This window comes from Trachurus trachurus, assembly GCF_905171665.1.
Source record: "Trachurus trachurus genome assembly, chromosome: 4".
Lineage (NCBI taxonomy): Eukaryota > Metazoa > Chordata > Actinopteri > Carangiformes > Carangidae > Trachurus > Trachurus trachurus.
The window spans coordinates 2,051,598-2,079,392 of NC_139898.1; the positions used below are offsets into that span (position 1 = coordinate 2,051,598).

Below are 27,795 nucleotides of genomic sequence, written 5' to 3' on the forward strand. Positions count from 1 at the left end.
ACCCTGTAAAATCTCTGTGCATGGATCCACCGGTGAGGAGATTTGTGCTAAAATCTCTGTCCCCCACTCCAAAAGCCTGCTTTAGAATATGTAAATGTGCACAGCATGGGCTCCAGCAGCCAGTAGATTAATCAGCGGAGCTGAGCATAGTAGTGTCTCTCAACCAGTGAAAGCTTTCCTCTTCCTCTCACTTCCCCTCGCTGCAGCACCACCACAATCATTTGCAAGAGAATAGATAGGGAGCTTTGTAAGGGAGCGCATGCCTCATTTAAATGTCATGCCTCCAACTCAGACTTTGAGTGAGATTTATCCTCAGAAAAATGTATGCAAATCCAAGCACGCATCAAAAGGAACAAGCGATTACATTAAAAAAGGGAAACAGTGCTATGGAGCATGCAGGGAACTCTTATTGGCCACCGTTGCTGGGTATGTTGGTCCAAATGGCATCCACAGATGTAAAGCAGCCCTGTGTGTGTGGCCGTGTTACAGCATGTTTGTACCATGATAGGCCTCCTACATCAGCCATTTATATGGATATGAGGCTGAGAGGGAAGCACACGAGGAGGTATTTGCGGTGTTGTTAAATCGGGAGGTGATTTGCAGCGTGGAGCGTGGCACAGTGTGTACGTCTCAACAGACATGTTGATAAAAGGAGACACACCTGGCATCCAGGAAGCGGGAGCGGAGGATCATGACGGCCTCGCAGGTGCTCTGTTTGAGCTGCATCTGGATGGAGCTGAACTTGCGGTGGATGATGTTCACCATGCGCTCGATCTCTTTGGGTGAGATGGGCCGCGTGCGTGACTGCTCCCTCAACAGGTTCATCACATGAGTGGTGAACTCGTTACAGGCCTGCCAGGAGAAAACACACAAAAACTGAAGCCACACACACCTTCCCTCATGTCCATCAAACTGTGAACAGGACCTTCATTTGTCAGTGCAGACATCCACACTGCCCTACAAAGGCAAAGTGCAGCATCTGTAAAAATGCCAAACTGAGAAAAAAAGCTTTTTGTGTTTTTCATTGTCAGGTTTAAGCATCAAATTATGAATAACTACCAAGTCTATAATTGATTAGATAAAGGTGGACTGAATTAAATGTATTTTGTAGTTTGTCTTTCTGACCAATTTTGACCGTTTTATGGCAGATACTGCACTTTGCCTTGGTTTTGGTGCAGATACTACACCTTAGCTTGGTATTAGCTACAGATACGGCACTTTGCCTTGGTTTTACTCCAATGGAATTATAGAAAATTATAGAATGTAGGGAGTACAGTACTTTGCCTTGGTTTCACAGTGCTTTTTTGGATGGACAGTAAAATAAAAAGCCCAATAACTCTGGAAATTGTAGCAGTACCAATATCAAATTCTACAAGTCTGTTTTGATTGGTAGAAAAAAAAATTGAAAAAATACAGATACTGCACTCTGCCTATAGGGCAGCACAGGTCCGAAAACTCCTGCACGCCCCCGCGGTAAGTGCAGTGTTTAAAGCTCACAGATGAATTAGTGTAAAAAAAAAATGAACAATAAAAATCCGACTCTTCGTTCAGTGCAGTCCTGGGCTCGGCTCTCTCACGGACCAGCGGGAATACAAGTGCTGATACATTTCATATTTAACAGAAGTGGTGAGGGAAGTATGTTAAGAAGAACTAATGACAGCTGTTCCCTTCACAGACACACTTTCACAGTATTACCACCCTGAGAGAGCAACACGCCACAACGTTCCATTCATCCCCCCGTGTGACACCAGGCGTGAATCTGCTACCATATTACACTCTGACTCCTTTTTATTTCTGCTTCTCCTGTCGATCTCTCTCTGGATTCAGCTGTGTCAGACATTGTCTATATGTGTGTTCATCTGTCTCACTCACGCTCATCTGAAAAGGAAACTCCTGTCACACACTTATTTTAGCTTGAACTTGAAGAAAACCTGAGCTGTGCATTTTTTAACAACATTTACATTTATCATGAGTCTAGAGATGCAGTATGGGAAATGTGGGCTTAAGTGCTGTTACATGCATCCATATTAGGAAGTACTAGAATATCTAATATCTCAGCCTCTTCTGCAACAATCATGTCTATTTACATAGTCCCTGAACTTTGTGGAGATACAACACTAGTTACTGCACACTAAAACTGCTGTCCATTAATTAACAACTTCTTCTTGTTATTAGTTATACTGTATGTGACAGGGCAGGTTTCAAAAATATGGCAAAATATTCCAATGAATCTATATGACAGTATGAGAAACCCTAGAACCATCTTGGAAACTGAGTATCAGACAAAGAACTGAATAGATCAGAAGATCTGACCATGATGCTATAGTCAGTAGGGGTGGGAGAAAAAATCGATTCACATAAACATCGCAATATCTTTTTGACGATTTGAAATCTTTTTTTTTTTTTCGAAAATCAATTTTTTTTTTTTAATTTTTCTTTTTTTAAATTTTTAAATTTTTTTAAAATATTGTGCAATGTGCATTTGTTAGCCTTTTTTACATACAGAGAGTACAGGTTTTGAAAAGGTTTTTAAGTTCACTTTATAATGGAGTATGTTAATTTATAGGTTCCTACAGTATTTGTGTGCAGATAAATGTTAAAGCAGAAGTAAGCGGAATGTTTGTGTTAATATAAGTCTTAAATAGTTATATCTTCCGACAGCAATCACTTACATTGGTCTGAAACACGGGTCTGTCAGTCGCTCTGCTCTGCTGTAAGCCGAGGAGAAAACTTTCCTTGTATCCTAAAACCTTTATCCAATGAGGAGAGAGAACAGCATGAAGGTCTGTGTGTGCAGCCAAGGGATGCGCGTGCATGTGGTGACGTAGGGACGAGGGCGGGGACTGCTAACTCCATCTGCTGACAGGAAGTTAGCCAAAACCACCGGATCGCTTCCTTCTGCTTTAAAAATGCAGACTACAAATCAAGAGAATCTGCAATATCGTAGAATCGCAATTTAAATTGAATCGCCATCCAAAAAATCGTAGAAGAATCGAATCGGGAGAAAAGCATATCATGTCCCAGCCCTAATAGTCAGCGTTGTGCATGTTTGATTTTCAGTTTGTAACAGATGAGAAAAGACATTCTGGTGGTTCTCATGTCCAGTAAGGAGTGATCCTCTCACCTGTTCGTACTTCTCCAGCTCTGTGTGGTAGATCTGTCTGATCTGGGTCAGCTTGGCTCTGTAGTCCGAGTGCTCCGCCGAGTTGTCGGCCCCGGCTGCTCCCGAGGCCGCCGCCGCAGCCGCAGCCGCCGCGGAGCCTCCTCCTTTCTCTGGACCGGACACGCCCTCTGCTAACAGCATGTTGTCCAGCCGCATGAGCTGGGGGTCTGGGGGCTCCTCCTCTTGCGCGCCGCGAATACTCAGCACTGCAATGACAGGAGGAGGTCAGAGGTCAGAGGTCACACCTACAGTGCTGTAATACACAGTAACAAGCTGTCAGCTGACAGCCACACATCCAGCAGCTCATTCTGTTGTAACAAACAGAGAGAGAGAAATGTGCAGACAAGTCAACTGCTTCGATAAAAGGAGGCGAAGGGTTTTCAATCACAAACACAGTTTGACAAGAAACGTGTGTTAGCAGCTAAACGGCTCTGTCTGGGCTCTGTACTGCAGGGCTCTGGTCCACCTCTACAGGAGCAGGCTGATCCAGACTACAGCTCACAGTGCATATTTTGGAGTTTAGTTGGCAAAGATCAAATCAGACTTTTTGGGAGCAGACGTACATTAAGACTCTCTCTAATTCCACTTCCTTTCTCTGGTGTCTGTATTGAAAAAATGACCTTTGTGTTTTATATTCATGGTCAAACAAAATAAGCAATTTGATGTCTTCAATTCAGACTCTCAGAAACTAATGGACAATTTTTGCTATTTTCTTACATAAACATCAAGCAATTTGCCATTTAATTGAAAAATGAGTATGTCATAAAGAAAATACTAATTTACTGCAAATACAATTAGTCACTTTCATTTTAAAAAGTAAAGTACAGGCAGAATTTGTTATCTTGCTCCTGCTGGAATCACTCCCATTATAAATAGTTCATGGTGTTGCTATTTTATTATTGCCTCTTTGTGGTATTTAAAGAAAAAATCTTGGTATATATCTGAGTGTTCTTCATCAGACTGATGTGATACTGTCATATACCATGTACCATTCTTGGCCAGGTCTCTCTTGGATCTCAATGGGACAAACCTGGTTAAATAAAGGTTATAATAATAATACTAAAAATGTTGCTAGTGTATAATAAATGATAACTCTGGAATTACACAGCATCAGCCGGCATCTGGACAGTACATCTGCTGTCCACAAGAGGTCTCCCTTGTCATTCTCTATAAGACTTGAGTTCCACCTTCCATTTTCTGAGGTGAAAACACTCCCAGACTCCGACTCTTCCTCCTCCATCTGACAACCATCCATTTCAAAAGTAAATACCGTCTGCTGTTTAGAGCGTGTCTGCTGCTGCTGCTAGGATCCAAACTGATCCCAGAGTGGAAATTGAAGGTGCACTTCCATTAACATTACAGGACTTTGGTCACAGTGCTAACAGGAGCCAGCGACTCTGTGACTTCACACACTGCATGTGTCAATAGCCATTTAAAACGTTACCACGTGTCATTTGTCTCATCGTCATTGAATGAGAAGGGACAGGCAGGGAGCACTTCATTAATTCAGAGACAATGGAAGTGCTTGGTGCATTAACCCCAGACTGCTGTCCGGGTTGGTCGGCCGGGGCAGGGGGTCAATGGGATGAGAATGAGGCCTGCTGTATGAGCAGAGACAGGGAGGACCGGGGAGGGGAGTGGGGTGGGGTGGGGGGGCTCCGACGGTCACCCCCCTGCCTTTAAGTGCATTGGAAATGCAAATACGGTAACTGTTGGTGAGTGGAGGAGGTCGGAGGTTCAGGCCACAGGCTCAGCAGGAGGGAGATGGAGCGTGGGAGGAGTTGGAGAACAAGGAGGGTGGAGCAAGGAGTGTGTGTGTGTGTGTGTGGGGGGGGGGGGGTCTCTTGGGATGGCAGGACTGTACAAACATCCTGTCTCATTACCCAGACTCCTTCATCACTCCTGTAATGTATGGACAGTCTGGGATAGCTTCACACCCGCTCCAACCTGCTCCATCAGGAACCCTAAACCCGCCTGTCCTCTTCACTTAACGTTTCCTCAACACTCACTATAGTATGGAGACACAGTTTTTTTTTCTACAGTTACCACCTCATAAATACCAGACTAAAGTGGGTGTTAAAATGAGAGCACACCACAATATCCCATGGAGAAAAATAAGCAGTACTCTCTGGAAGTCATTTTCAGCAGGAACACTAGTCATGGCAGAACGTACTTAAAGAAGAAGAAAGGAAACTGACAATTTTGACGCATTAACAATAGGAACAATAAGAAGCTATATTAAGTATTACAGAGTGGGTTGGAAATGTGTTACGAGCCTACGAAGATCTCATCAAATGTGGTTTTCTAAATTTGGCCTATTGTGTTGGGAGGCTCACCTGACCCCCTTCCTCAAACACAACACACAAGAAAACAAAGCCACAAAATTACAAGTACAATCCCGATTCAAAGAGTGCCCGTTCAAAAATGTTTGGAGAGGAAGCTCATGAAGTTTCTACTGAGAATCCATGGCTGGATTTCTTCTAGAACCCATAAAAAGTCTAGACTGTCAAGTGAAAATGGAACATAAAAATTCCCTGTGTCCACAAAAATGATTCGAATCACGTCTGCCAAGTTCCAGCTTAACATTCATGACATGTTTATTTTACTTGGCTTGGAAATACCTCCAACATCAGTCTTATGAGAGCGGCTGCTGCAGAGAAGGTCATTTCTTAGCAGATCTTATAAGGAAAAAGAGAAAAAAACACTTGTGAACTAACTTTTTATAGAAAGATGGAAGAGGAAAGGTCATCAATAGATGTCTCCATTCCACAGGCGGGATGTTCTCAATAATAAACTGAAACAAACAGATATAAATGTGTTTCTAACTGTCAATGAACAGAAAGTGGATGACATGATCCCCAGGCCTGCTTGTTGACATGTGTATCCTCTGCTAATCAGCTACATATCACATCCTCATCCTCAACACGGCCCAGATCCCAGCTCCGTTCTTGCTGCTGATCCAGCTGTTTTGGAGAGCATCTGTCAGGAGGGACCCTGGAAGGAACAATGCATTACGCCATGTTGGCTGTGTACTGTCATCCCTCATTGACAGCACACTGTCACACTTACACAGTGTCCTCTGAGCTGGGAACAAGCAATGTGGCTGCTCACTATAATACCAGCTCTTCTTCCTGCCTATGCTCTTATCGCACCGTCTGAGGGAAACTTGCTCTGATGAGGGAAGTTAATGCCGATTCTGTGAAGAAGATTGCAGCGGTGACTAATCAGAGAGATCCCTACAACAATGGCAGACATGACGATAGTCTCCTCTCTGGAACTAGGCTGTTTCCTAACATGGAAAAACCACAGACCTGCAGTGTTTGGGAATGATAGAGGCAAATGATGATTTATTTATTCCATCCTGGACCTAAATCACATAATTAAAACCATGGAGGGATTATCTCAAACAAATAAAATTAATAAAGAAAAGAAAGGGATAATGTGCCTCCATAAAATTGGCTTTGCTGAGGGTCATAATTACACGACTCAGTGAGGCCACTTTATTGGCTAATGGCAGCCTAATTGATTCATCCTAATGTTTTTTGAGGCTTGAGTCTGCCGGGCTCTCCGTGTCCAACAGAGCTGCTGAACTTACTTAACCACCCGCAGACAAGCACTGGAGCTTCTCCCAGGGATAAACAATTATCTGTGAATGTGCGCATGAACCCCCCCCCCCCCCACCCCCACCACCCCCACCAGTGAGCACACGTTTCCTGTATGTCTCCAGTGGATGCCATTTTCCTCTTGGAGGCGTTTCAAAGATGGCTTGTTGTCAGACGGTGCCTTATTCCTCCCTCCTGTTGTTGACAAGCAATTCTCACAAGCTGCAGGCTTTTATTGTTTCACTTTATTTTGTGTAGTTATATGAATACAAATCCATCGGCTGTGGTTGGTGAGGCAGTAACATACAGAATGCACTGGTCAGTCGTTTTACTGCCCCTGCGTTTGCACAGCGAGACAAGTAGAGAAGACAAGTAAAGTAAACCGGGATGGTAGAACGTGACATTTATTTAACCCTGCAACATCTGGCCTTTTGCAAATCAAATCGATATTTAATACAAGCCCAGGGCAATTGGCTTTTGGAGAGGTGGATGTTTAACTGTCTGGTCGTTTATCGAGACAATATTTATTTCATTTCCATGCAGCTGAGGGAAAAAAGCTTTTTGCTCTTTGAGGATAAGCTCAGAGTATCATGCTTGGAGATGATTTACGTCCCTATTTGGGGGAGAGCAGCTTGCACCCATCTTCTCTCCCGTTGTTGCTTGTTTTCTGCAAGCACATGTGTAATGTTCCCTGTTCCCCATGTATTAGTCATTCCAGTGAATTGGCTGGCGGCCTCATATGAAGATGGTTTGGGTATTGGAATATTAAATAGATATATCCAACATAGATATATTACAATAGATCAGACATTAGAGGTGAATGTTTATTGAATAAAGAATAGACAATAAACTCATGGGCTGGCAGTGGAGAAGGACAGTTCCTAACAAACTGTAAACAGATCCCAATCAGTTGATGCCATGGAACTCAGCGAAACATCCTGCGGTCCACACTGACATACAACATGAACCTTGTAATAATCATCTCACTATACATGACAGGGTTTCAGAAATGTGGCAAATATCAAAATTGACAGCAAATACAAGAGGGATCCAGTTCTAAAAATACATAGTGAGTCAGGGACAATATTTGGGATCATATCAAAAGCTTGTCAAGGGATTAATATTTCTTCCAGGACACTGCTTACATCTTCAAAATGATTCAGTTTTTCATGGCATAACAATATCAGACTCAAAGAGTTGCAGCACACCATGCTCTGGAGTCTAGATATCTTATCCTATCAGATTAACGGAGGCAAATGGCAGCCTGTCAAAAACCATTACCATATGTAATCCCCTTCTAGATTTCGAAGGCATGTCAACAGGGACTGTTGGCATGGCAGCCTGTCATGGTGATCGGGTGAATGGGGGGAAACCTGATGTTTAATTAATGATGTTGGGCCATTCTGTCACAGTTAGCGAGATGGACAGTCAAATCTAAAGGCCTCTGACAGAGACTGGGTGCCTCGGTTCAAACTCTGGACACATTCATACCTCCACTCTGCACCCACACGGTGAAATGTGATCTGTAGTGTTACATCACGGGGAGCAGCATGGGGGGAGGGGGGTTGGCCAAAAACTGACACACGATGCTGGTCAAGTGACAGTGTGTCGAGGCAGATCAACACCCATCTGGCTTGACATTTGTAAAAGCACTTTGATTGGAAAGGTGAAGGGCAAGTTCAATCCGGTGATGCTTTCACATCAGAATTTTGTTGTGAAATTGAACATCAACCACAATAATGATCCAACGTCTACACAGCTTATCAGAACCTTTGCTGTCTAAAAGGAGAGTGCAGGAGATGAGGCTGCATATGTTCACAGCAGCAGATACAGTGGTTTGTTTGTTAGAGTCACAGTGGTATCTGATATGTAACTTGTATTAACTTGTAGGGTACAAGTAACTTCCATGTAAATACTATAATCTTGTGTTGGATGTATTTTCATTAGTGTGTAAAATTATTTTTTGAGTCAGACTCAGCATCATCTACAAGGGAAAAAAATCTGGAAAAACTAAAAAAGTGCAGTGCAATCAGATATTATTATCATGTATGAATATTTTATCAAATATCTTAACACATTTTAAAAATAATCTTGTATTCTTAAATAATTGTCCAATGCCACTTAATGCGATATCACTTATCTGGGTCCAATATGTTTTTGCTCTTTAGATCTTAAAAATCAACATAATAATATATCATTGAATTTTTTAAATACAAAAATATTTTATATATATATATATATATATATATATATATATATATATATATATATATATATATATATATATATATATATATATATATATATATATATATAGGCTAAATTCAGTCAGTAATCACAACTATGTAAAATCTTGTATAATTATATGATTATGTATCTTATAGTTTACTGTGTTGAAAATGGTGTCAGATATGTATTGCTGACAATTAAGAGTTAAAAATAAAAGATGTTTTAAATATCTCTAATCTTAAATGTTAACATTTAAATGTTACTCAGACCTTGTAGTCCAGCCTTTCACAAAACAGTGGCATGATGTAATCATGCTTCAAATAATCAGTCCATCCTTCAAAACCTGTGCGTCTTGTGAAAGCCAAACGCTTTTGCATAATTAACCCTATCTGGTTGGGCTGCGGTCAGCCTGTCTGCATGAATTTACTGTGACAGCACTGGCCCTATTTGTTTGCAGCGGTGCTTCGGTGGCGTACTTCATTGTGACTTCAGCAGTTAATAAATCACAGTACAACCCCCCCCCCTCTCCATGCAAGCCTGTGTACGGTGGTCCTGTCACAAGGCAGGCACCAGAGCCGAAGCGACAGCTACATGCTAATTCAACATTGGCATAATTCATTATACAGTTGCAAGTGTACTGGAATGGAAAGAGAACCAACATAGAGCAGGAGGAAGACGACAGGCATCAAACTGTTAAATCCTGCTCCGCTTAAGTCCCTTCTTTTTGCCTGTGCAAGGATTCAAGTCCTGAAATTCCTGCTGGTGATACAAAATTATACCTGACTTATTAGATACGCACATAAAGAGCCTCGGGATGTGGAAAGAATAAAATTCTTCCACCTTCTAAGCGTAGACAAAATATCATGTTATTCATTTAAAGGGAAAAAGGTTAATGGACAATATAAAAAAAATGAATAGACAATGAAGACAATTAAGAAGCAACTGAGCTCCTTAACAGTGTTGTTGAAAGAGGTCTGCCTTCTATATGAAATATGGTCTGTCTCTATACAGCCACCTCCATTAAGTCTGACATAGCCGGTGTAAAAAGACATATCAAAAGGTGGGTAGGACGTGAGCTTTTGCGTTTAGGGGGAAATTAACAAAAGATTAAGAGTCAATTAAAGAGATAAGGCCTCCTGCTCTTCAGACGGTGAAAAGGGAGTCGCACTGACAGCCTTCACTTTGAAGAGTCATGCTGTCGTCTCATCCGGCCTTCATCCCCATCACACATTCCAGTCCTCTGCACACATCACTAATGAAGGTAATAGGAATTTGGTCCACAAAGACCTTCTTCCGACATCGTCTTTGATACTTTTATAGTTCTGTTAATGTCTTCAGTGCTGTGAAGCAAGAAAACAGTTTTTCATAAAATGATTCTTATAGAATGTGAAACTCTGGTCGCTGTCAAGTGTCAAAATGTTGTAATGTGTTGCTAGATGATATATCAATATCAACAAATAAAGTTGTCTTCATGTTTTCCATGCTACAGGCCTCCTTTCTGTTGATGTGGACAAACCAGCATGAGACACTCTACAGCCTGTTTTCTTAATACAATATTTTACATATTCCACCACAGACGCATTATACTGTTCCAGTGCTTATGCAGCTGCTGCTTAACACACCCCACCCTCTATTATCATGCACATGCTGTGTGTGTGAGCTGAAGAATTTCATATCAAAGTATTTCTCTGCAAGTCACCATACATTTATCCTGTTTTCTTTCTTTCAGACCTGGATGTTCTGCAGTGCATCCATAACAAAGATCATGCCGTATTACTGCATGTGTGTAATACAGTAAAGTAGTTCAGGTTAGTTTTGTTTTGCTGTCAGCCTCTCAGCCTACATAGAGGATAGGTAGCAGTTAAAGAGCATCCAGACCAGTGTCCTGTGTGTCCCACATGAGCTGGGCAGCATCCAGCAGCATGCACCAGACCGGGGCCGTCCATGGCCCCGGGCGGCGTGTTGACTGGCCCTGCCATGTCATTAACAGTTGCCTTGATCTGCTCTACCTTATTAAAGCCATTCCTTCAGGAGAGCAGACGAGCATGTCACAGTGTGAAACCAGGCCAAGGAGGGAAGGTGACCACACTGCCACCCTCAGCTTGTGCAGGGGGCAAGCGGGGGATACAAGCGCAGCGCGGTGGCTTTGTTGTCAGCCTCATCCCGGACCCCCTGATGTCCCTGTGATTCCCCTGTCACTTTGTGTTAATGGAACTCACAGTGGTTATGCTCCTTCACAATCTTATCTCCTGTAGCAGGACAGTGGCATGGCCCAGTAGTGTCTGTTTAGTCTTGGCTGACCAGGGGACAACCGCTGTGTGGAATATTGACAGTGTCTCTCCTGTTAGACAGAAACATGTTCAGGATGATTCTGTCCCGATTCAGGAAACATGAGGCACAATCAGTACAGGACCACCACCACCACCAACACACAGGAGGACCGCTTCCAAATCCATCCCATATTTCTGATTGATAACACACACTGGTAAGGCAGTTTTCACACAGCGCAGCTCACCTACTGCCAACCAGTTTATGTAAAAGTGATTAACAGTAATTAATTCTTAATCACCATGATTAGCCAAGTCGCAGTAAATTAAGCCACATCTGGAGCAGCTGAGGGCTGGTGAATGGCAGCAGGCATGCTGAGTGGAAAAGCTACTGCACTGAGCTCTACCTGAACCAGCTGAAACACAAACATGGCTCATTTCAGACACCTTGTGCAAGAAAAAAAACAAGAGCCCTCTCAAAGTTGTTTAAAATAAAGTCCAATTCAAACCTCCACGTTGTTCTTCTCGTCCAGTTACTCTTCATAATCATTTACTTCCACTGTAATTAGATCTATTGTACAACACAAAGTGTCAAGCACAGAGAAAAACATCAACATTATGTTGACAGACCGTAGCTTTGACTGGCTTTTCATGGCTGATACTCATATCTGTGTGAAACAATGGTGAGACACTAACAGACCTGAAACCATTAAAGGAGACATGCCCCTTTCCACAAATTAAAATAGTCCCCAGGTCTGTGACATGCTTTGGTCAAAATGCCCCAAGGATCAAACATCACAGCTCTTTTCATCCTCTCAAAAAAGAAGGGCTGCTTTCAGTGTCTGTCCCTTTAAATGCAAATGAACCACTGTTTGCCCCGCCCCTTCTACTGGTACCAGGTAGGGGTGGTAATATGCAAATTCGAAAACTAGTTACATCATTGGCAGACAACCTAGGGAACAGCTGGTAAAACCACATGGATTTCAATCTAGGGAGCCTGCACATTACAGATTTTTTTGTCAATTCTCACATTTTGGGGACCGGAAGGCAAAACAAACACCCAAATATATGTTAAAGAGCCTTCAAAAGTGATATTTACATAATATGTCCCCTTTAATCAGTAAAACCTGCCACCTCCCCCTTCTGGCAGTGAGCATAATTACACAAACACACCTTGCCAGTGATTAAAAATCATCTGTGATTCTCCGTTGTTCACTCTAATTATCCTTCACCTGAACTTTGAGTTTGTTTTTAATCTGGAGCCTCCATCTTCACCAATATCTTTACCTAAAACTGCTCTGAATAATGTGAAAATCATTTAAAGGGACAACGAGGAGTTTCTCCAGCGGCAGAACGAAAAATTCTGCGACAATAAAAAAGTCTCATATTAATGTGGATGAATCTACGTTACCATTTGTTAATGGGCCCATTTTCCATAAATATATCGTTTTGTCTCTATCGTTATTTTGTTATTATTAGTGGTGGTGGAAATGCTGGTCGAGCCGACCAGCGTTTCTTTACTTGAGTCATGAGAATAACGCCGCCGAATCGCCGTTTATGGTCTGAACTACGACGGTATGTGATCGTCTTCCAACCTCTGACTTTAATTCTTGATGAATGAAAACATGAGTCTGTCTTGCGCCGGTCAAAGAATTTCACGGTGCGCGGAGGCTCATAAATGTAGTGTGAAAACACTTCGCTTTTCCAAAACTCCTCGTTGTCCCTTTAACGTCAAATTAATTTCCATCCTATACCACTTATCCATGCTGGGTCGCCAGGGCTACAGCCAATCCCAGCTGGCATATGGCAGCAGCAAGGTGCACCCTATGGCTAATGTAGAGTCACCAATCAACCTGGTGTGCATGTCTAGTGACTGTGGGAGGAAGGCGGAGAACCACACGGGCACAGAGAGAACATGCAGTCTCCACCCAGAAAGCCCCCAACCCCCCAACCCCCCAACCTCCAAGCATTTTCCTGCCAGATAAATGATGCAGGAGAACTGGTTGTGTGCCACGGAACTGGTTTCATCACAGCGGGTGTGCTGTGTCTCTTTGCCCAATGTTTCTCTAGTGCCCCCCTGGAGAGTTTCCTCCCCGCGCCCCAGTCTCTCCTTGTTACACAGCTCCAGATTAATTACACACTTTAATGAGCTGAATTATTAATGGGGCTCTTACTTGGCAGTTTAAGGAAATGCAGAGGAGAAGACAGCATTGAGTATTAGGAACCAGGCTCTCATTAAAATATCAGACACGCCTTTGGGAGCTATGTTATTTGGCCTGAGAAATAATCGGATTTAGTATTTCACATATCAGGAAGAGTGGAGCTGCTTGAGTATGAATCCTCAGTGAGAGATAGAGAGAAGAGGCTCATGCACAACATCATGTCATTATGATTGCAGGCCCAGGGAAAATGAAAGGCCATCTAATGCAGCCACTAAAGAAGGTTTCCTTTTCTGATTGTTAAGCACAGATGGGAGCAATATTAGATGAAATGAGGTGGACTCAAGCTGCAGTCAAATGAATGAAAAGAAAAGCAATTTCTAGGTGAATATGTCTCATCCCTTTCTACTTCAAAAGGGTGATGGGATTTTTTTTTATCTCACACAACTGCAACACTTACAGCACAGTGGATGTTAATCAAAATCAGGAATATGGGAAATTGCCATTATGAGAGCTGGAAAAAGCTGCAATAAGATTGTTCGTATAATATCACAGTCTTTGCTGAGAGAAAATCCCACAGTGAAGAGGCAGGAAATTAAACCACGAATTCCCAGACTTGTTCCAGTGTGTCTACATTTGTATTTCTGCCATAGCAAAGATTAATCTCCTCCTAATGTCAGCCTGTGATTGGTACAAGAATGTCTGTGATGTGTGCTCATATGTGATCTTACAGAGCTGTGAAACAAAACAGCGAGGCCACTCGTGATGTGGCGGAGAACAGATCCAGCTCCTCTGTTGTTGTTTTTTTGACAAAGCATCTTCATCAAGACGCTGCTGGTATTTGCAGCCTGACGATTGTGTTCATCAGACAGGTTTTTTTTTTTGCTGTGATGGTTGCTGCACTAACACCAGCTACATGTCTTGAGCACCAAACTGTTTTCACACTGGCTTGTGGAATCCACAGTGGATCCCAGGGGATCTCTCTCCCTCTGTTTGTGTACAAGCTGCTGCCAGTGCTGAGTCTTCCCGGTGTGTGGAGGGAAACAATAACAGGCTCATTGCACAGTCAGATTATATTACAGCCTGACACTCTGCACGGCGAGGACACTGAGTGGATTTTTTTGGCTTTATTGCCGTTATTTGGGAAGACACTTGAGCGAAACTGATGACACAGCGCCTGGTGAATAAGATTGAAATCTGCCCGCTGGTTTAGCCTCTTGCACCTCCCGCGATACGGCACATTAGCACAAGTCCCTGATTAGCAATCACTGTGAAGAGTAATCAGATGACCTAGAATGGCCCGGCGGTGGCCATGCATGCAGGCAGAGGCAGCAGGCGTCTGGATGGGGCAGTGTCTTTGTGCAGCCCTGCAGCTCCAGACCAGACACAAAGCCCCAAGGGAGGCCGGCCGCTAACGCAGCACAGCTAAACACCCCCTTGTAGTCAGGATGGAAAAAAAACACACACACAAGTTTCTGCTCATGGTTTTAAAAAATGACCACGCAGCTCATTACGTGGGTCTTATTTGGGTCAGGGAGCAGATGCAAAATGTAGGTCAGAAGGAACCCCTGTTGTCAATCAGGGGAGAGGAGAGTAAAGAGTGGAGTGATGGAGGAGGATGGAAGGGTGTCTGCTCCTCCTCACAGCCCGTCCCCGAGGACACAGGGTATCAAGTGGTCCGGAGGAGAGCAGTGGTGCTATAAGCTTCATTGAGGAAACTTAATTAGAATCATGCTTGTGTGGTTCATTTGAGCTAACTGACGCAAGTGAAAAAGCATTACATGTACAGGTTTTTTTTCTGTTCAGGATTGATCCAGATCTCTGGACCATATATCGGCAGCACCACACCAATAAAAGCCTGTTCTCATCTCTGGCCTGTCCTGCATGGTGTGGATGGATGATAAGGCCAGCACTGACCTACATTCTGCACACCTCAAGACAGGGAGAAAACTACACACATCAAGCCATCCTGAAGCAACATCTTCACATTTCCATGCTTGAATTCCTTCAAGATGACTTTTTTTTTTTCCTTTTAAGTGCTGAAACGTTGAAGTGCATCATCTTTTCTTACTCTTGCACTTTTGACCAATTCCAACTCCTCTCTGAAAATCTTTGCCACAAAAGCAGCGGCAGCCTCTCCATCTTTGTAGCACTTCATTTCACCTCACACTGAGCTTAGATGCAGCGCTAACTGCCTAGAGGTTGACACTTGCCTGAATAATGTTATGCTAATGCTCTAGTCTACCTGTATTTACCCCTAAGTGCAGGAAGCAATCTGTTGATTGCGGGAAAGCAATTTTCCTGAAAGGGGGGAGAGTGGGCTGTGAGAAAGACTGAATAAGAGGGTAACAAGAGATCTTCTTTAAGCTGCGGCAAAAGCAATTTAAAGAGGACGACAATTTTCTCTGGCTGAGAGAGAAGCGCTCTCTCTAATTGTGCCTACCCAGAGCCATCAAAACGGGTATACAGAAAATAGAAGATCTGGTCCACACGTATCCCTCCACAACTTAGCTTTTATTTATTAGAAATATATTTTGGAAAATAGATTAAGGTACTTATTTATGCTGTGAATGATGAAAGAAAAGTAGCACATGTAGAGTGTATAGCAACAGCCAGGCTACATTGTGTTTCCCAGCTCAGGCTAATTACCTTTAGCTTCTACATGATATATAACAAACTACAATCAAACATGGTGACATGTATAAGAGAGAAAGGCCTTGTGTTCCTATTCTCACGCACAGACATAATGTAACTCCAAATGCTGTAATGATGAATAGGGGCATTGTCTGTTCAATTTGTTTGTTGGTCCTTGTGGTGCCCGAGAAGGCAGATGTAGAAATTAATTGCTCTTTCTGACAAGGAGTGGGTTGTTTGTGTGTGTGTGTGTGTGTGTGTGTGTGTGTGTGTGTGTGTGTGTGTGTGTGTGTGTGTGTGTGTGTGTGTGTGTGTGTGTGTGTGTGTGTTTGGAGGAAGGGGGGCTTCTAAAAATAAAGCAGCAAAACCGTGTGCATGATGCCAGATTGGGCTCAATGCTTTGCTTGTCTCGCTCTGGCTCAACTTCTATCTGCCCCTGTGATAAAGCTGCTAACAGGCCTTTATCGGGGAGCAAGGGGAAATATGCTCCTGCCAGATTAGGCCCCAGACTCTGCCAAGGTTATAAACAGCCTGTTATCTGTGTCCCAAACAGAGTAATCCACGCTCTATCAGCACCCAAACATATGGGCCACACAGAGCAGAGATAGCCTCTGATGGACACTTGGTTTTAATTGCAATGAGAGCCAGTGGAGCCTCACTGGGGGAGAAAAGGACATAAAAAAAGGTCTGTTATTGTGGACATCTCCCAGCCCCGCTGTAGCTGGCCAACATTCACAAAGACCAACCTCGACCTTTCTGCAATGCTGCACCTGCTCCTTCCTGTGCGCTCAGGCGATAGCGTGAATGAGCAGGGCAGCGTCAAGGATACATTTCCTAGGAATCTATTAAAGCCCTGCTGGATATTTGTTTCCCACTCAAATTAATATTTTCCCTTTTCATCAAATGTCATTTGGTGTCTTTGTGTATTTCACCAGCATGCTAAATTAGATCTTGGCAGCAGTAAGTATGCATTAATGTGATTAGGCACTGATGGGCTATTTTCAGTTCTCAACACAACACAAGCTATTCTTTAGCTGATGATTCACAAAACATCAGTTCTCAGATGCACTCTGTCTCCCTAATCAATAACCAGCTCAAACTTCCCCGAACATAGATTTAGTAAACAAGAGCCACTCAGACTCTCTGTCTTTCAACATAACACACACTCCAACACACTCAGTAAAAGTCTGAGTAAAGTGAGGACAGCAGACAGGGACGATGAAGGCTGAGTGAGGAGAGATCTTCCTGCCCTGCTAGCTGTGTTGAAAAGAAGGGCACAGATATCAACAGTTACATTTCAGCATCATAGCTTTGGCCTCATGTTTTAATTCAAACTCATTTTCATCATTAAGCTTGTATTAATCAATATGTTTGGCACCTGGGGGCAGCACAGCAAGCTAGCAACAATGACTTATCATCAGCATACAAAGCTGCTGAGGTTAATCTGTTACTGTAGAAAGTGTTGTCAGCAGGCACAGAGTGCGATTAGCATGTTTTTGAAGTTGTGTTTCTCTTGCTCTCTTGTTAGCTTCGTCTTTAGGGAATTAGCTGGTAAATGCTTCACTGTTTCTCTAAGTGTAAACGAATAAAAGCCCTGAATTTGATTAACAGTTTTGACCAACATGGCAACATTTACACTGCTAAAACAAGTCAAAAACAAACAGCCAGAAGATTAGGGATCATGACCCAACACTGGACAAAGTTCTAATGTTGTTGCTGTGTTCCCAGATCCCATTGATCACTTGTGTGAGACCATCTGGACCTGCAAGGATTAGGAAATGAATCATTATGTCCCCTGATAAAAAATAAATAATCCGCAGATATACAATTATTTATCATGAACCTACACAATTAAATGGTTGTGTAAATGATCAGCAGTGTATTATTACTATAAAAAAAAGTAATCATCAAGTCACTCTTGCCATAACCAAAAATGGAAAATATGATCAAACAGTTAAACACTACCTTTAGTAGCGGTATAGATCATGATAATGGTAATTCTTCTAGAAATTAAAATAAAAAATGATTTGAAACACACAATTATTTCAATAAAAGGACTTGGAATAAGCATCAAATGTAAACAAGAGGAGTCATCTCAGGTTGGTTTGATTGGCCTCCTGCTTTGGACCTGTTCTCCATTGTCCAATTTTGGATTTAGTTAGAATTTGCTGGATTTATGAGATAATGGCTATCGGCTTGGGAACATAAAAATGTCATACCAGCCCTGCGTCAATATTGCAATATACTGTATGAATTGATGAATTAATGAATTAACAAAACAACGGAGAATGTCACAATATTTTCTAATATAGGCCCAACTGTAAACACAAAGGACAAAGGATACTGTACAGTAGGTGCTGTGTAAGATATGGTGTGATACCATCACCCGAGTTAAACTGTCCTTTAATGATGTTATATACTGTACATCAACCAACCAAATACACAATGGAAAAATACAAGCATTGTTTATTATGTTTAGTTTTGACACTGCAGTGTAAGAAAACTATACTCAACTCTTCCAGTGTGAAGCACAAGCCATAACGAGCAGCAGCTACTGCCTTAATGAGAACTGAGGTAAATCTGGGAGAGATTTAGACCCTCCACTTCTCTCTGTCTCCTCACATAAGCCAAAGGCTGTTCTTTGTGTTGGCAGAGCTGTGATCTGAATACCTCTGCCTTCATAAAAGATTCAGGCCTTATTGACTCCCTACTCTAGTTTCCCCGTAGAGCCTACCTCCCCGGCTCCTTTTAAATTCTGCTCTCGTGGCTGAGGATGCACACCTGCCTCAGGAAAAAAAGTCTCCAGCTTAACAGGGAGCTTTTATAGCCTTCCCTCAACCACATCTAGATATCACCGTTCTATGTGCACAAAATGTACATCTCAGCTCAAAGTATCGTAGGAAGATGATCGTGAAAATAAAAATAAAAACCCCCAAATCGGCTGGAACTGAAATAATAAACATCCAAGACAGCTCTGTGCTGCTTCACTGTTAAATTTACTAATCACTCAGCTGTTACTGACTCACAGGGTCATCTGGGGATTATTGGCAGTATAAAATGCCACATCACATCTGTTATGCTAAATATTGATATCGTGTTCCTTTTATTTCAGCATCTGTGACCTGCTCTTTACTGCACATCATTACCAAGTGACTGCAGCATTAAAGCCACACAGGCTGCGCTCATCTGTGTCTTATACAGTATTTCAAACACAACCTACTACAAAAGGGCACAAAGTCTAATAAATTCCTCATTTTATATACTGCCCCCAGATTTCGAAGTCCTGTCCAATAAAGTTTTAAATGTCATGATGGACCTATAATATAGATAGTATAAACCTGAGCCAGGAAAAGCATACACTGCTCCGTCCCTTATCTTTTTATCCAATAAAGTTTTATATCTTTGAATCAACTATAAAATGGTTTAGAAACTGCCAACAAGGGGATAATTGGCTGACTTTATTGTTATGGGGATTTGTCCCAACGGGCTCGTTCCACTTTTCTGACAGAAAATGAGAAAACTGTGTACAACACAACATAGTCAATAAGCCTGTGTAGTCTGAATTAATCAAATCATTCACAAACATTTCATTTGGTATTTGTTTTTCAGTGAAAAACTTTCAAGCAAAAATGTAATAATGACTAGATAACCCAATGACTGTAGAGTAAATAACAGCGCAAATAAATGTTGACTTGAAACAGTGCAGTGTGTTCTTGACCTCTACAAGCAACACTGACCTTCCCTGCCCAGGATTTCTGAGCTGCGACAACCTGGTCAAACAAACAAAAGCAGACCAGCATCTCCGAGGCGCAGCATTTCACACTTGGGTAGAAGCAGAGGACAGGCCTTTAATGACACACAGCCCAGTCACCTAGAATGAACATGCAGCGTTGGAAATAGACCGGAAACTCCGGCTCCACGCGGGCCAGATACCTGGAGATGCCTGAACTGCCAAACGCATCCTGCTGCCACTGCAGAGAGAGACCAACCCCAGACAACGTCTCAATCACACCAACCAAACATGATTTGAGCATGTTATTCAATCAGTTGTAACACCATTGTGTACACAGATCTCACACACACTCGAGTTAGTTGATGCCAGCAGCTTCCGGCCAAACACTATACAGCACTATACCACAAGAGCTGAAAGGATATTTCTGTCGTTAGCCCCTTAAATGATGTGGAGGAGGTTTAATCTACAGTTACAATAAATCCAAGGACTCGGCAAGCAACACGCCGGGGAAATTTTGAGTCAATTCCAGTGTTTTCAATACTCTCCTTTGAGGAATATAAACATGTTTTTTTTTTGTTTTGTTTTTTAATTGAACAAAAATTCATCCATTTCTCACTCTGCCCTGAGAGGGAACCCTCAAGGAATTCTAGCTGCAACATGGACAATTACAAAATTACAAAATGTATATATATGTGTATGTACATATATATTTTTTTTTAAATATTTTTTTTATATACATATATATAATAAATCATAAATACCAAAATATATTGGCCTAAAAATAGGTGTTCAATTATTTATTATTACATTTTCAAAAATACAAATACAGCCCCAAAATAGCCCATCACATATTACGCATAAGCAGGCAATGGAAGTTTCCAGGTTTAAGGTTTGTTGATTGTTGATAAATCAAGTGACATGAAACATGAACTATTTCCTCCGTTGTGAGGATTTGTTGCCTCTGTTCATAGCAGTCTCACAATCTGCAGACACACACTCATGCATAGTGGAATCCATTCAAATTCACGGACAACTCTGTCAGGTGCCGGACAGGCCTGACAGACACAAATCTAACAACTACTCTAGCACATACTGCAGAATAATAGTGAAGAGTCTCTATAAGTTATAGTGGCTGCGCTGTTCTATGAATGACTGGATCTTACCCACACAGCTGTGAATACATGAGTGATTGTGAAGCATGAATGAGACCGCTCATGCCAATCAGCTACAAGCTCAACGTCTGTGCTCATCTCAAACACGAGCAGCCAGACAAGAACTAAGGAAAATATATCCTGTAAAAAAAAATGCTTAGCTCAACATCAAAAAAAGGATTGAACTTCGATGAAAAGCCTCATAAGTGCTTGTTTTTAGGATTTTTAATTTGAATCATTGTTGACCTCAAAGGTACATTGTGTAAGTTCTCCTGTTATCTATTCACAAAAATCGATAATTTCGTTTAAAAGTACGTTTTTCATTCATCAATAATCCCCCCCATCAACAAACTGAAGTGTTCCTTTCAGCTCTGAATTATCCGTTCATATCATTCATATCTCCATGGAGCGGGTAAGCTCGGTGCTGCTGCCATGTGGTGTCGCCATGTTTTTACGTTCAGTGGCAGTGCGACGGTAGGAAACCACGGAAACTCAGCGGAGACACCGGAGCAGGTCGAGGTGGCGTCTGTGAAAAGTCACCGCGGTAACGCAGTGAGGACTGTGAAGACTGCACCTGAATGCTGCATTCAGGTGCAGTCGGAAAAACGGCCGTCGGTAACAAACCAGATGTCATTTTAGTCACAGAAGTCCAGAGAAAGCCGGTAAAACGTGGGTCAAGTAAACAATACGACATCGCCATGACAACATATTGTCACGTGTATTGTTTTGCCTCGTGCTGACGGATCACTTGTTTACATGAAGGCTTGTTTATGCCGTTACGTGCAGCGGCTGTTGTCCGCCTGCCATCTAACCGATTTCACGTGAATGCAGCATGAAAAGTACGACTGAGTTGCTTGCGATCTACAACCGCACCGCTAGATGGGAGTAATTCTTACACAATGTACCTTTAACTTTCCTGTACATTCAACATGACACAGGTCACTTCTACTTCTACTGCTGTCATATTGATTGTGCGTTTTGCCAGTGGAAACAACACAGCTGGTTTGCAGCTTTGTGGCAGAACAATTCATACGTAAGGTAACTCACCTACAAAAATGGATTCACCTGCTCCAGCACTAAATCCCCTGGCTTTCAACCAGTCTGCTTTGACAAAGGGAGTAAAGGCAGCAGGACTGGGGTTAAGGTGCCAGTCTTCTTATGAGCTTCTCTGTTCCAGTATGTTGCATAAACCCATTACCTCTGTGCACATTACCTCATTCATTTCTTATATGTGGATGGCCTCTCTCTCCCAAGAGCACGGCATTTCAGTCACGGATCACGCTGTACTGTATGCACACGTCTCACAGTAAGAGTATATAATGTTTCTATTGCAGAGAGCCATTGAATTGACCCTGAGAAAGCAAGCAAACACTGAAGGGAAAAAAAGAAACTGTACTGGCAGGAGATCTATTGTTCAGAGAAAAGCAAGAGGAAAAAGAAAGAGTGGAGGAAGGAAAATGTCTCCCTTCACAGTGGTATTATCTCAGTATGTGGCAACTATTGCAGTGTGGGATGAAAGACACAGGTAATAGTGAGCTCCACCATGCCTCAAGCTAATCAGCAGATGCAGTCGAGGATGATGCTGTCCCCGGGTTCTCTCCACTACAGTAAATTGTCACATAAATGCAGGGATTCAAATCCTGAGCTTTGGTGGGATACTGCTCCCCCCCATGCAACGGCTCACATGGTAAATTATGAATAATGAACAATTCCACTCCATTTATGTCAGAAGCACATTCACTCATTACGTCCTTGCTTTGCTTCTTTTTTTTTCCATCAACTGTATCAAAGACATTTCATGAATGCTACATGCAATCCCTCCCACCATACTCACACACACACACACCACAAAAAATACTGTAGAGACTTCATGTGAGGCTTTGATGACAATATCTTACAATGTGTCTACATACAAGTCTACTTCTGCATTTTGTAATACTTTAAAATAATTTAAAATGATTCACTGTAGGTAAGGCAATTGGTAATTTTATTTGTATAGCCCATTTTTACAAACAGTTTGTCTCAAGGATCCCTCACCCAGGACGGGCAGACGTGACAGAGATGTTGTAGACCGAATCGCCTTGTTGTAAACATTCTACTTCCGGGTAGAAAACCAGCATGTAATTTGAATGAGAACAGTTAACGAACGAGAGTTTAGCTAGCCTATATATATCATATTTTTCACGCCCTATCACCATTTAGACAAATCTGAAATGATTGAAGAAACATTACTATTTCTGTGTGTGTGTGTTTTGTGTTGCTATGTGTTGTATTTATTCAGTTTTGGGGAATCACGGTGTCTAGAAAGCATCAGTGGCTCAGCTGACAGGGACAGCTGACGGTAGCTAAGCTAACGGCGGTAGCTAAGCTAACATCAGGACGTCAGCTGTTAAAACCCTCCCGTTGTCGGACACAACATGAAACTACTCCAGTTAGCTCAGTCATGTTGGAACTCAGATATCCGCTGGAGAAAATATTTTTTCCATGGACCGTTTATTGAGTCACTGAGTTATTAAAGTTAAACAGGTAGCTAACCATTAGCCCGGCTAATCTATGATAACCATACAAAAATGTGCACATGTAACGGATGTGCACTCACTCCACCCATAAAAGACGTGCTAACCAACCCACCAAGTGGTTGTCAACCTCTTGGCGAAGAGGTTAGCATCGTCGCCTCCGGTGCGGGAGGTCGTGGGATCGAACCCCACCTAGGGCAGGCCGTGAGAAACACAACGCAGAGGGCCAGATATGACATCGGTTACACACACAAATAGTTGGTTTTATAGACTTTACAAACATCAGATTAGTCTAAACGGCGATATAGTAGGCTAACATGAAAAATTAGATATAGACCTAGCGAAACTCTTGTCCGTCACTATTGTTCTCATGCTGGTTTTCTACCCGGAAGTAGTTGTAAACAAGGCGATTCGTCCTATACAGACAAGAAAACTGTTTAAAACATGGAATATGGAAACACATGGAAATGTAGCTGAGTGCAACTAAAGGAAAACACAAACAGCATCATTCATGTCACTGTTCACAAGCACCAGGGCCACACTTTGGCCTGCACTTCAAACAATCAAATCAAACAATCAAAGACACAATTGGCATTCATGTAACAGAGTACTGTGCTGGTTGATTGATTGTGGATGGTGAATACATTTAGCCAATTATCAATTAGTCAACACTAATCCTCTGTCTTTTCCCAACAAGAGAATACAGTATTTATGCTGGTGGCAGAAAATATCAAACCGCTGCAAATCCTCCTATGACAATAGTCACTGTTCACAGCAGCTTCACATACGCTGCAAACTGTGGACATACGTGTTAGGTCGCACTCACAGAGGAATTCATTCAAATTCACTGAGACCTTCGTCGGAAATTGGTCGGGCTTTAATTTCAGCTCGGTGTCAAAACACTTTATTTTGTGTCCATAAATCAATAGTGAGCCACTGAGAAACAATGGGGCTATTTCTCAAGCAGCTCATTCCACAGTGCAGAGGGAGACTGTGACTCTGAATCAAGTGCTCACTATGGAACCAGTGTTTACATGGATATCAATGTTTGATCAGAGCTAAAGGCATGCAGCTGCAGTTCACAGAGACAATGGATTACATGGAGTACCATCGGTGTCAGCCAAAGTGGAGTTTGAAGAACTTCCTCGGCACTTAAATTTAAAAAAAATAAACAGTGACATCCAATCAAGGCCACAGTGAGTTTCTCCACCCTGAACCGTAGTTTAGTTGGTTCATCATTAATTTCTTGTGCTTCTATGGCAACCAGCGCCAAGGACACCTATGACTGTTGTTGATGTTATTGTTTGTCAGGCTGAGTCAATAAGTAACGTTTCAATTGGAGCGATTTGGACTCCATTAAAGCTGTGACCACAGCCCTCACACATCAATCAAAGGAAACATTGTGAGCAAATGTGTCTCTTGTTATAATTGGATGCAGGCCTTTTTTCTTTCACACAGTGACAGTGTTCGCTGCCTGGAAAACTGTAATGCAACCCACAGTGAGTCATTCCGTTTGAAGAGGGAATGTCTTCAATATGAAATCCATATGAATGTTTCAAAACCTCCAAGTTTCAATTTAAAAAAGACGAAACTTCCAATAAATTACTGTAGAAAATTGTCACCATCTTTTCGGAAGACGGCTGTAAAGCTTGGCTTGGCTACTGTCCTCTGCATGTGGCTTTCCTCTCTCCTCTTCCAAGGCTACGTTAAAACAAAGCATCAAAATCCCAGCTTTAATAATTGAGGCAGAAACTGCAGGGTACTCTGCTCATGCCTTCTTGATGTGAAGAGTCCTTAAAAGATGCATGGATGCCTCCCCAGAGGGAGATGGAAGGGCTTCATGGAGCCCAGGCTCTGTACATTAAAGATTATGTGTGCATTCGCTAAAGCAAGATGACCAGAAAAATGCTCAGAGGACCATTATTCTCTGCAGAGTGGTTTGAGGGATGGGCACCAAGCTGATAAGATACTATCAATATTCATGCTTCTAAATCAATTATATTCCCAAGTACTTCAAATGCAAATCATTTGGCAAGCGAGACATTTTCAGAGTGACTCTGCAGACTGCAATAATTGAATGTGGTATATACGAAGCTAGGTAAATAATCACTTACACAGACTTAGCCTAAGAGGAAGAGTGATAAGGATTCCAGTAAACATAAACGTGTCAGCTGTACACAGCCGGTGCATTCGGTGTTTGTAGTTTACTCCAGCAGCCTGGCTGGAGCTCAGGCTGTGCCTTTAAAATGTAATCTCTGACTCAGATGTATCGCTTTCTCCTCACCCCACCATTAAGCCCAGGGCCTAAATTATTGATCCCCTGCCTTCATCAGCATAGCAGTCACGTTCGAGCACAGGGGATCTAACTCTGGCTGTGTCCCCACGCTCCAGCCACTGAAATAATTAGGAGGAGTTCTCATTAAGGGAGAATGAAAGGTTGAGAAAGAGAGGAGGGGAAAGCAGCCTGAGGGGCATTCTGGGTGTTTAATGTCTTCCCCTGGGCCTCCAGATCATTCTGATCAAATCCTGAGGCTGCGTCTGAAGACGGCAGGCTGTGCTGTAGGAAAATACACACAGAGAGCGTGGTGGACACACAAATAATACATCAAGACATCAAGAGGGAGGAGCGATGCATAAATAAAGATGCTGAACGGTGCAACCAAATTAATAATACATTTTTAAGGATTGGGATCAATAGCATCGGCGCATAATCTCAGTTGTATAAATAAAGCCAAGAGGCTACTATGGCTGCATATGTTTACCAAATGTAGTGGAGCAGTCACTGCTTGTTTTATTTCAGCCGCTGAGGGAATCAACAGGATTCTGGTGCCCCAGGTGGTTTTCTTGTTAACGCTTAGTGAATCATACAGCCCAAAATTCTACACTGTGTCAGTGTGTGTGCGCATGTGTGTGTGTGTGTGTGTGTGTTTGAGCTATGCATGAAATGCAAAATGTTGACTGAACAAAAAGATGCAAAGTAAAAAAAAAGAAACAACAATGGCAGCACAACGAATATTTGATTTGTGACTAATTCTTGAGGCTAAAGACATTTTAGAAAGTGGTTGCCAGGAATAACAATATGCTACATGCAAAATAAAATAAAAACTTTGATCTCAGTCAGTCAACGACTCGGGATTAACTTACACCAAGGAACCAGGAATATGGAGATTTTCCTCATTCATTTTTCAACTACAAAGTGCTCTACAAAGAAACTGCACTGTCATGTCTCTGCAGAAGGAAACACATGCAGCCTGTAAACTGAGTTTGCAGAGGAACCAACTCAGGAATTCGAATGCTATTGTTACATTGGTGCCAAAAATACATTTGCAATGACTAGTGAAGTCCATGAATCTTTTTGTCACATTGTGCTTTCTCCGTCGGCCCGCTGCACGCTGTGACTCCTGAGCTTCCTAAGTAGCTCAGTGTCGAGGCCACACCCCTCGTTAGTGGGGAGGGTTCATTATGCAAATGATCGCGCTGGAGTGGTATCAACGAGGCGCACGCTCAGTTATCATTTTCTGCCGCCAGGGCTCTTCTTCTCCCCAATCGCTCATACCGAATCATGGCCTAATAGCATGCCATTAACATAATTGCCAGCACAACTAGTGTTCCGTGTCTCAAAGCCACTCTGCTGCTCTGCCAGCCGAAAAAGAGAGAAGAGGATGGGTGAGGGTGAGGATGAGAAGAGGGGGGTAGAAAAATTTAATTAAGCCAACGCACTGGCCACTCCCTCTCACAGCAAATGTCTGTTTTCTTTTTCTTTTTTTTTCAAAGAGGAGAGAGCAGTGCTTTTGTTTTCAGGAGACCTTGAGAGTCTCCCTGTGCTCCTGAGAAGCTGAGGTGCTCAATATTCCACTGATGAGCTCACAGTAGATGCCAGAATCATGTCCAAGCCTAGTCTGCCAGGCAAAATAAAATCCCCATTATTTTTTAATTAATTCTTAATTAAAATATATTACAGCTCTGATTCTGCAAATCTCTCCTAATGTGAAAATGCGGCCCATTCAAGCATATTTACACATCTTTAATTAACACAGAACATTCTTTTAGTCTAACAAGCCGTGGCCTTGTGAGTACCAAGGTGGTCCAAGACACAGCAGAGACCGGAGCCTGCACAGAGACCAGGGAGGGGGGCCCTTCAGACACTCAGTAGACATAAGAGGGCCGTTGGGGTCCCCGACGGAAACTCCACAGGGCTCTTTAGTGGATGTGGGCTTACAGGTGTACAGTACAGTCAGCCAGTCCATTAAGGCACTGCAGCATCAGCTACAGCATTACAGGGAAATAGTTGCAGCAGGGAGCTATAATCATGTGCTGCACTCCTCCTGCATGCTGCGATTA

The 27,795-nt window shown here is 42.5% G+C and overlaps 1 protein-coding gene across 2 annotated transcripts in view; it reads right to left on the bottom strand.

Moving 5' to 3' along the window:
- Positions 1–27,795, bottom strand: part of LOC310985155 (pre-B-cell leukemia transcription factor 1-like) — a 54,293-nt gene that overhangs the window by 8,406 nt on the left and 18,092 nt on the right. For both annotated transcript variants that reach the window (XM_083970649.1, XM_083970648.1), the window contains exons 3-4: positions 3,125–3,369; positions 662–852 (exon numbers count right to left, since the gene is read on the bottom strand). In XM_083970649.1, the coding sequence (XP_083826775.1) occupies positions 662–852; positions 3,125–3,369 (436 nt within the window). The remainder of the gene's footprint in view (positions 1–661; positions 853–3,124; positions 3,370–27,795) is intronic.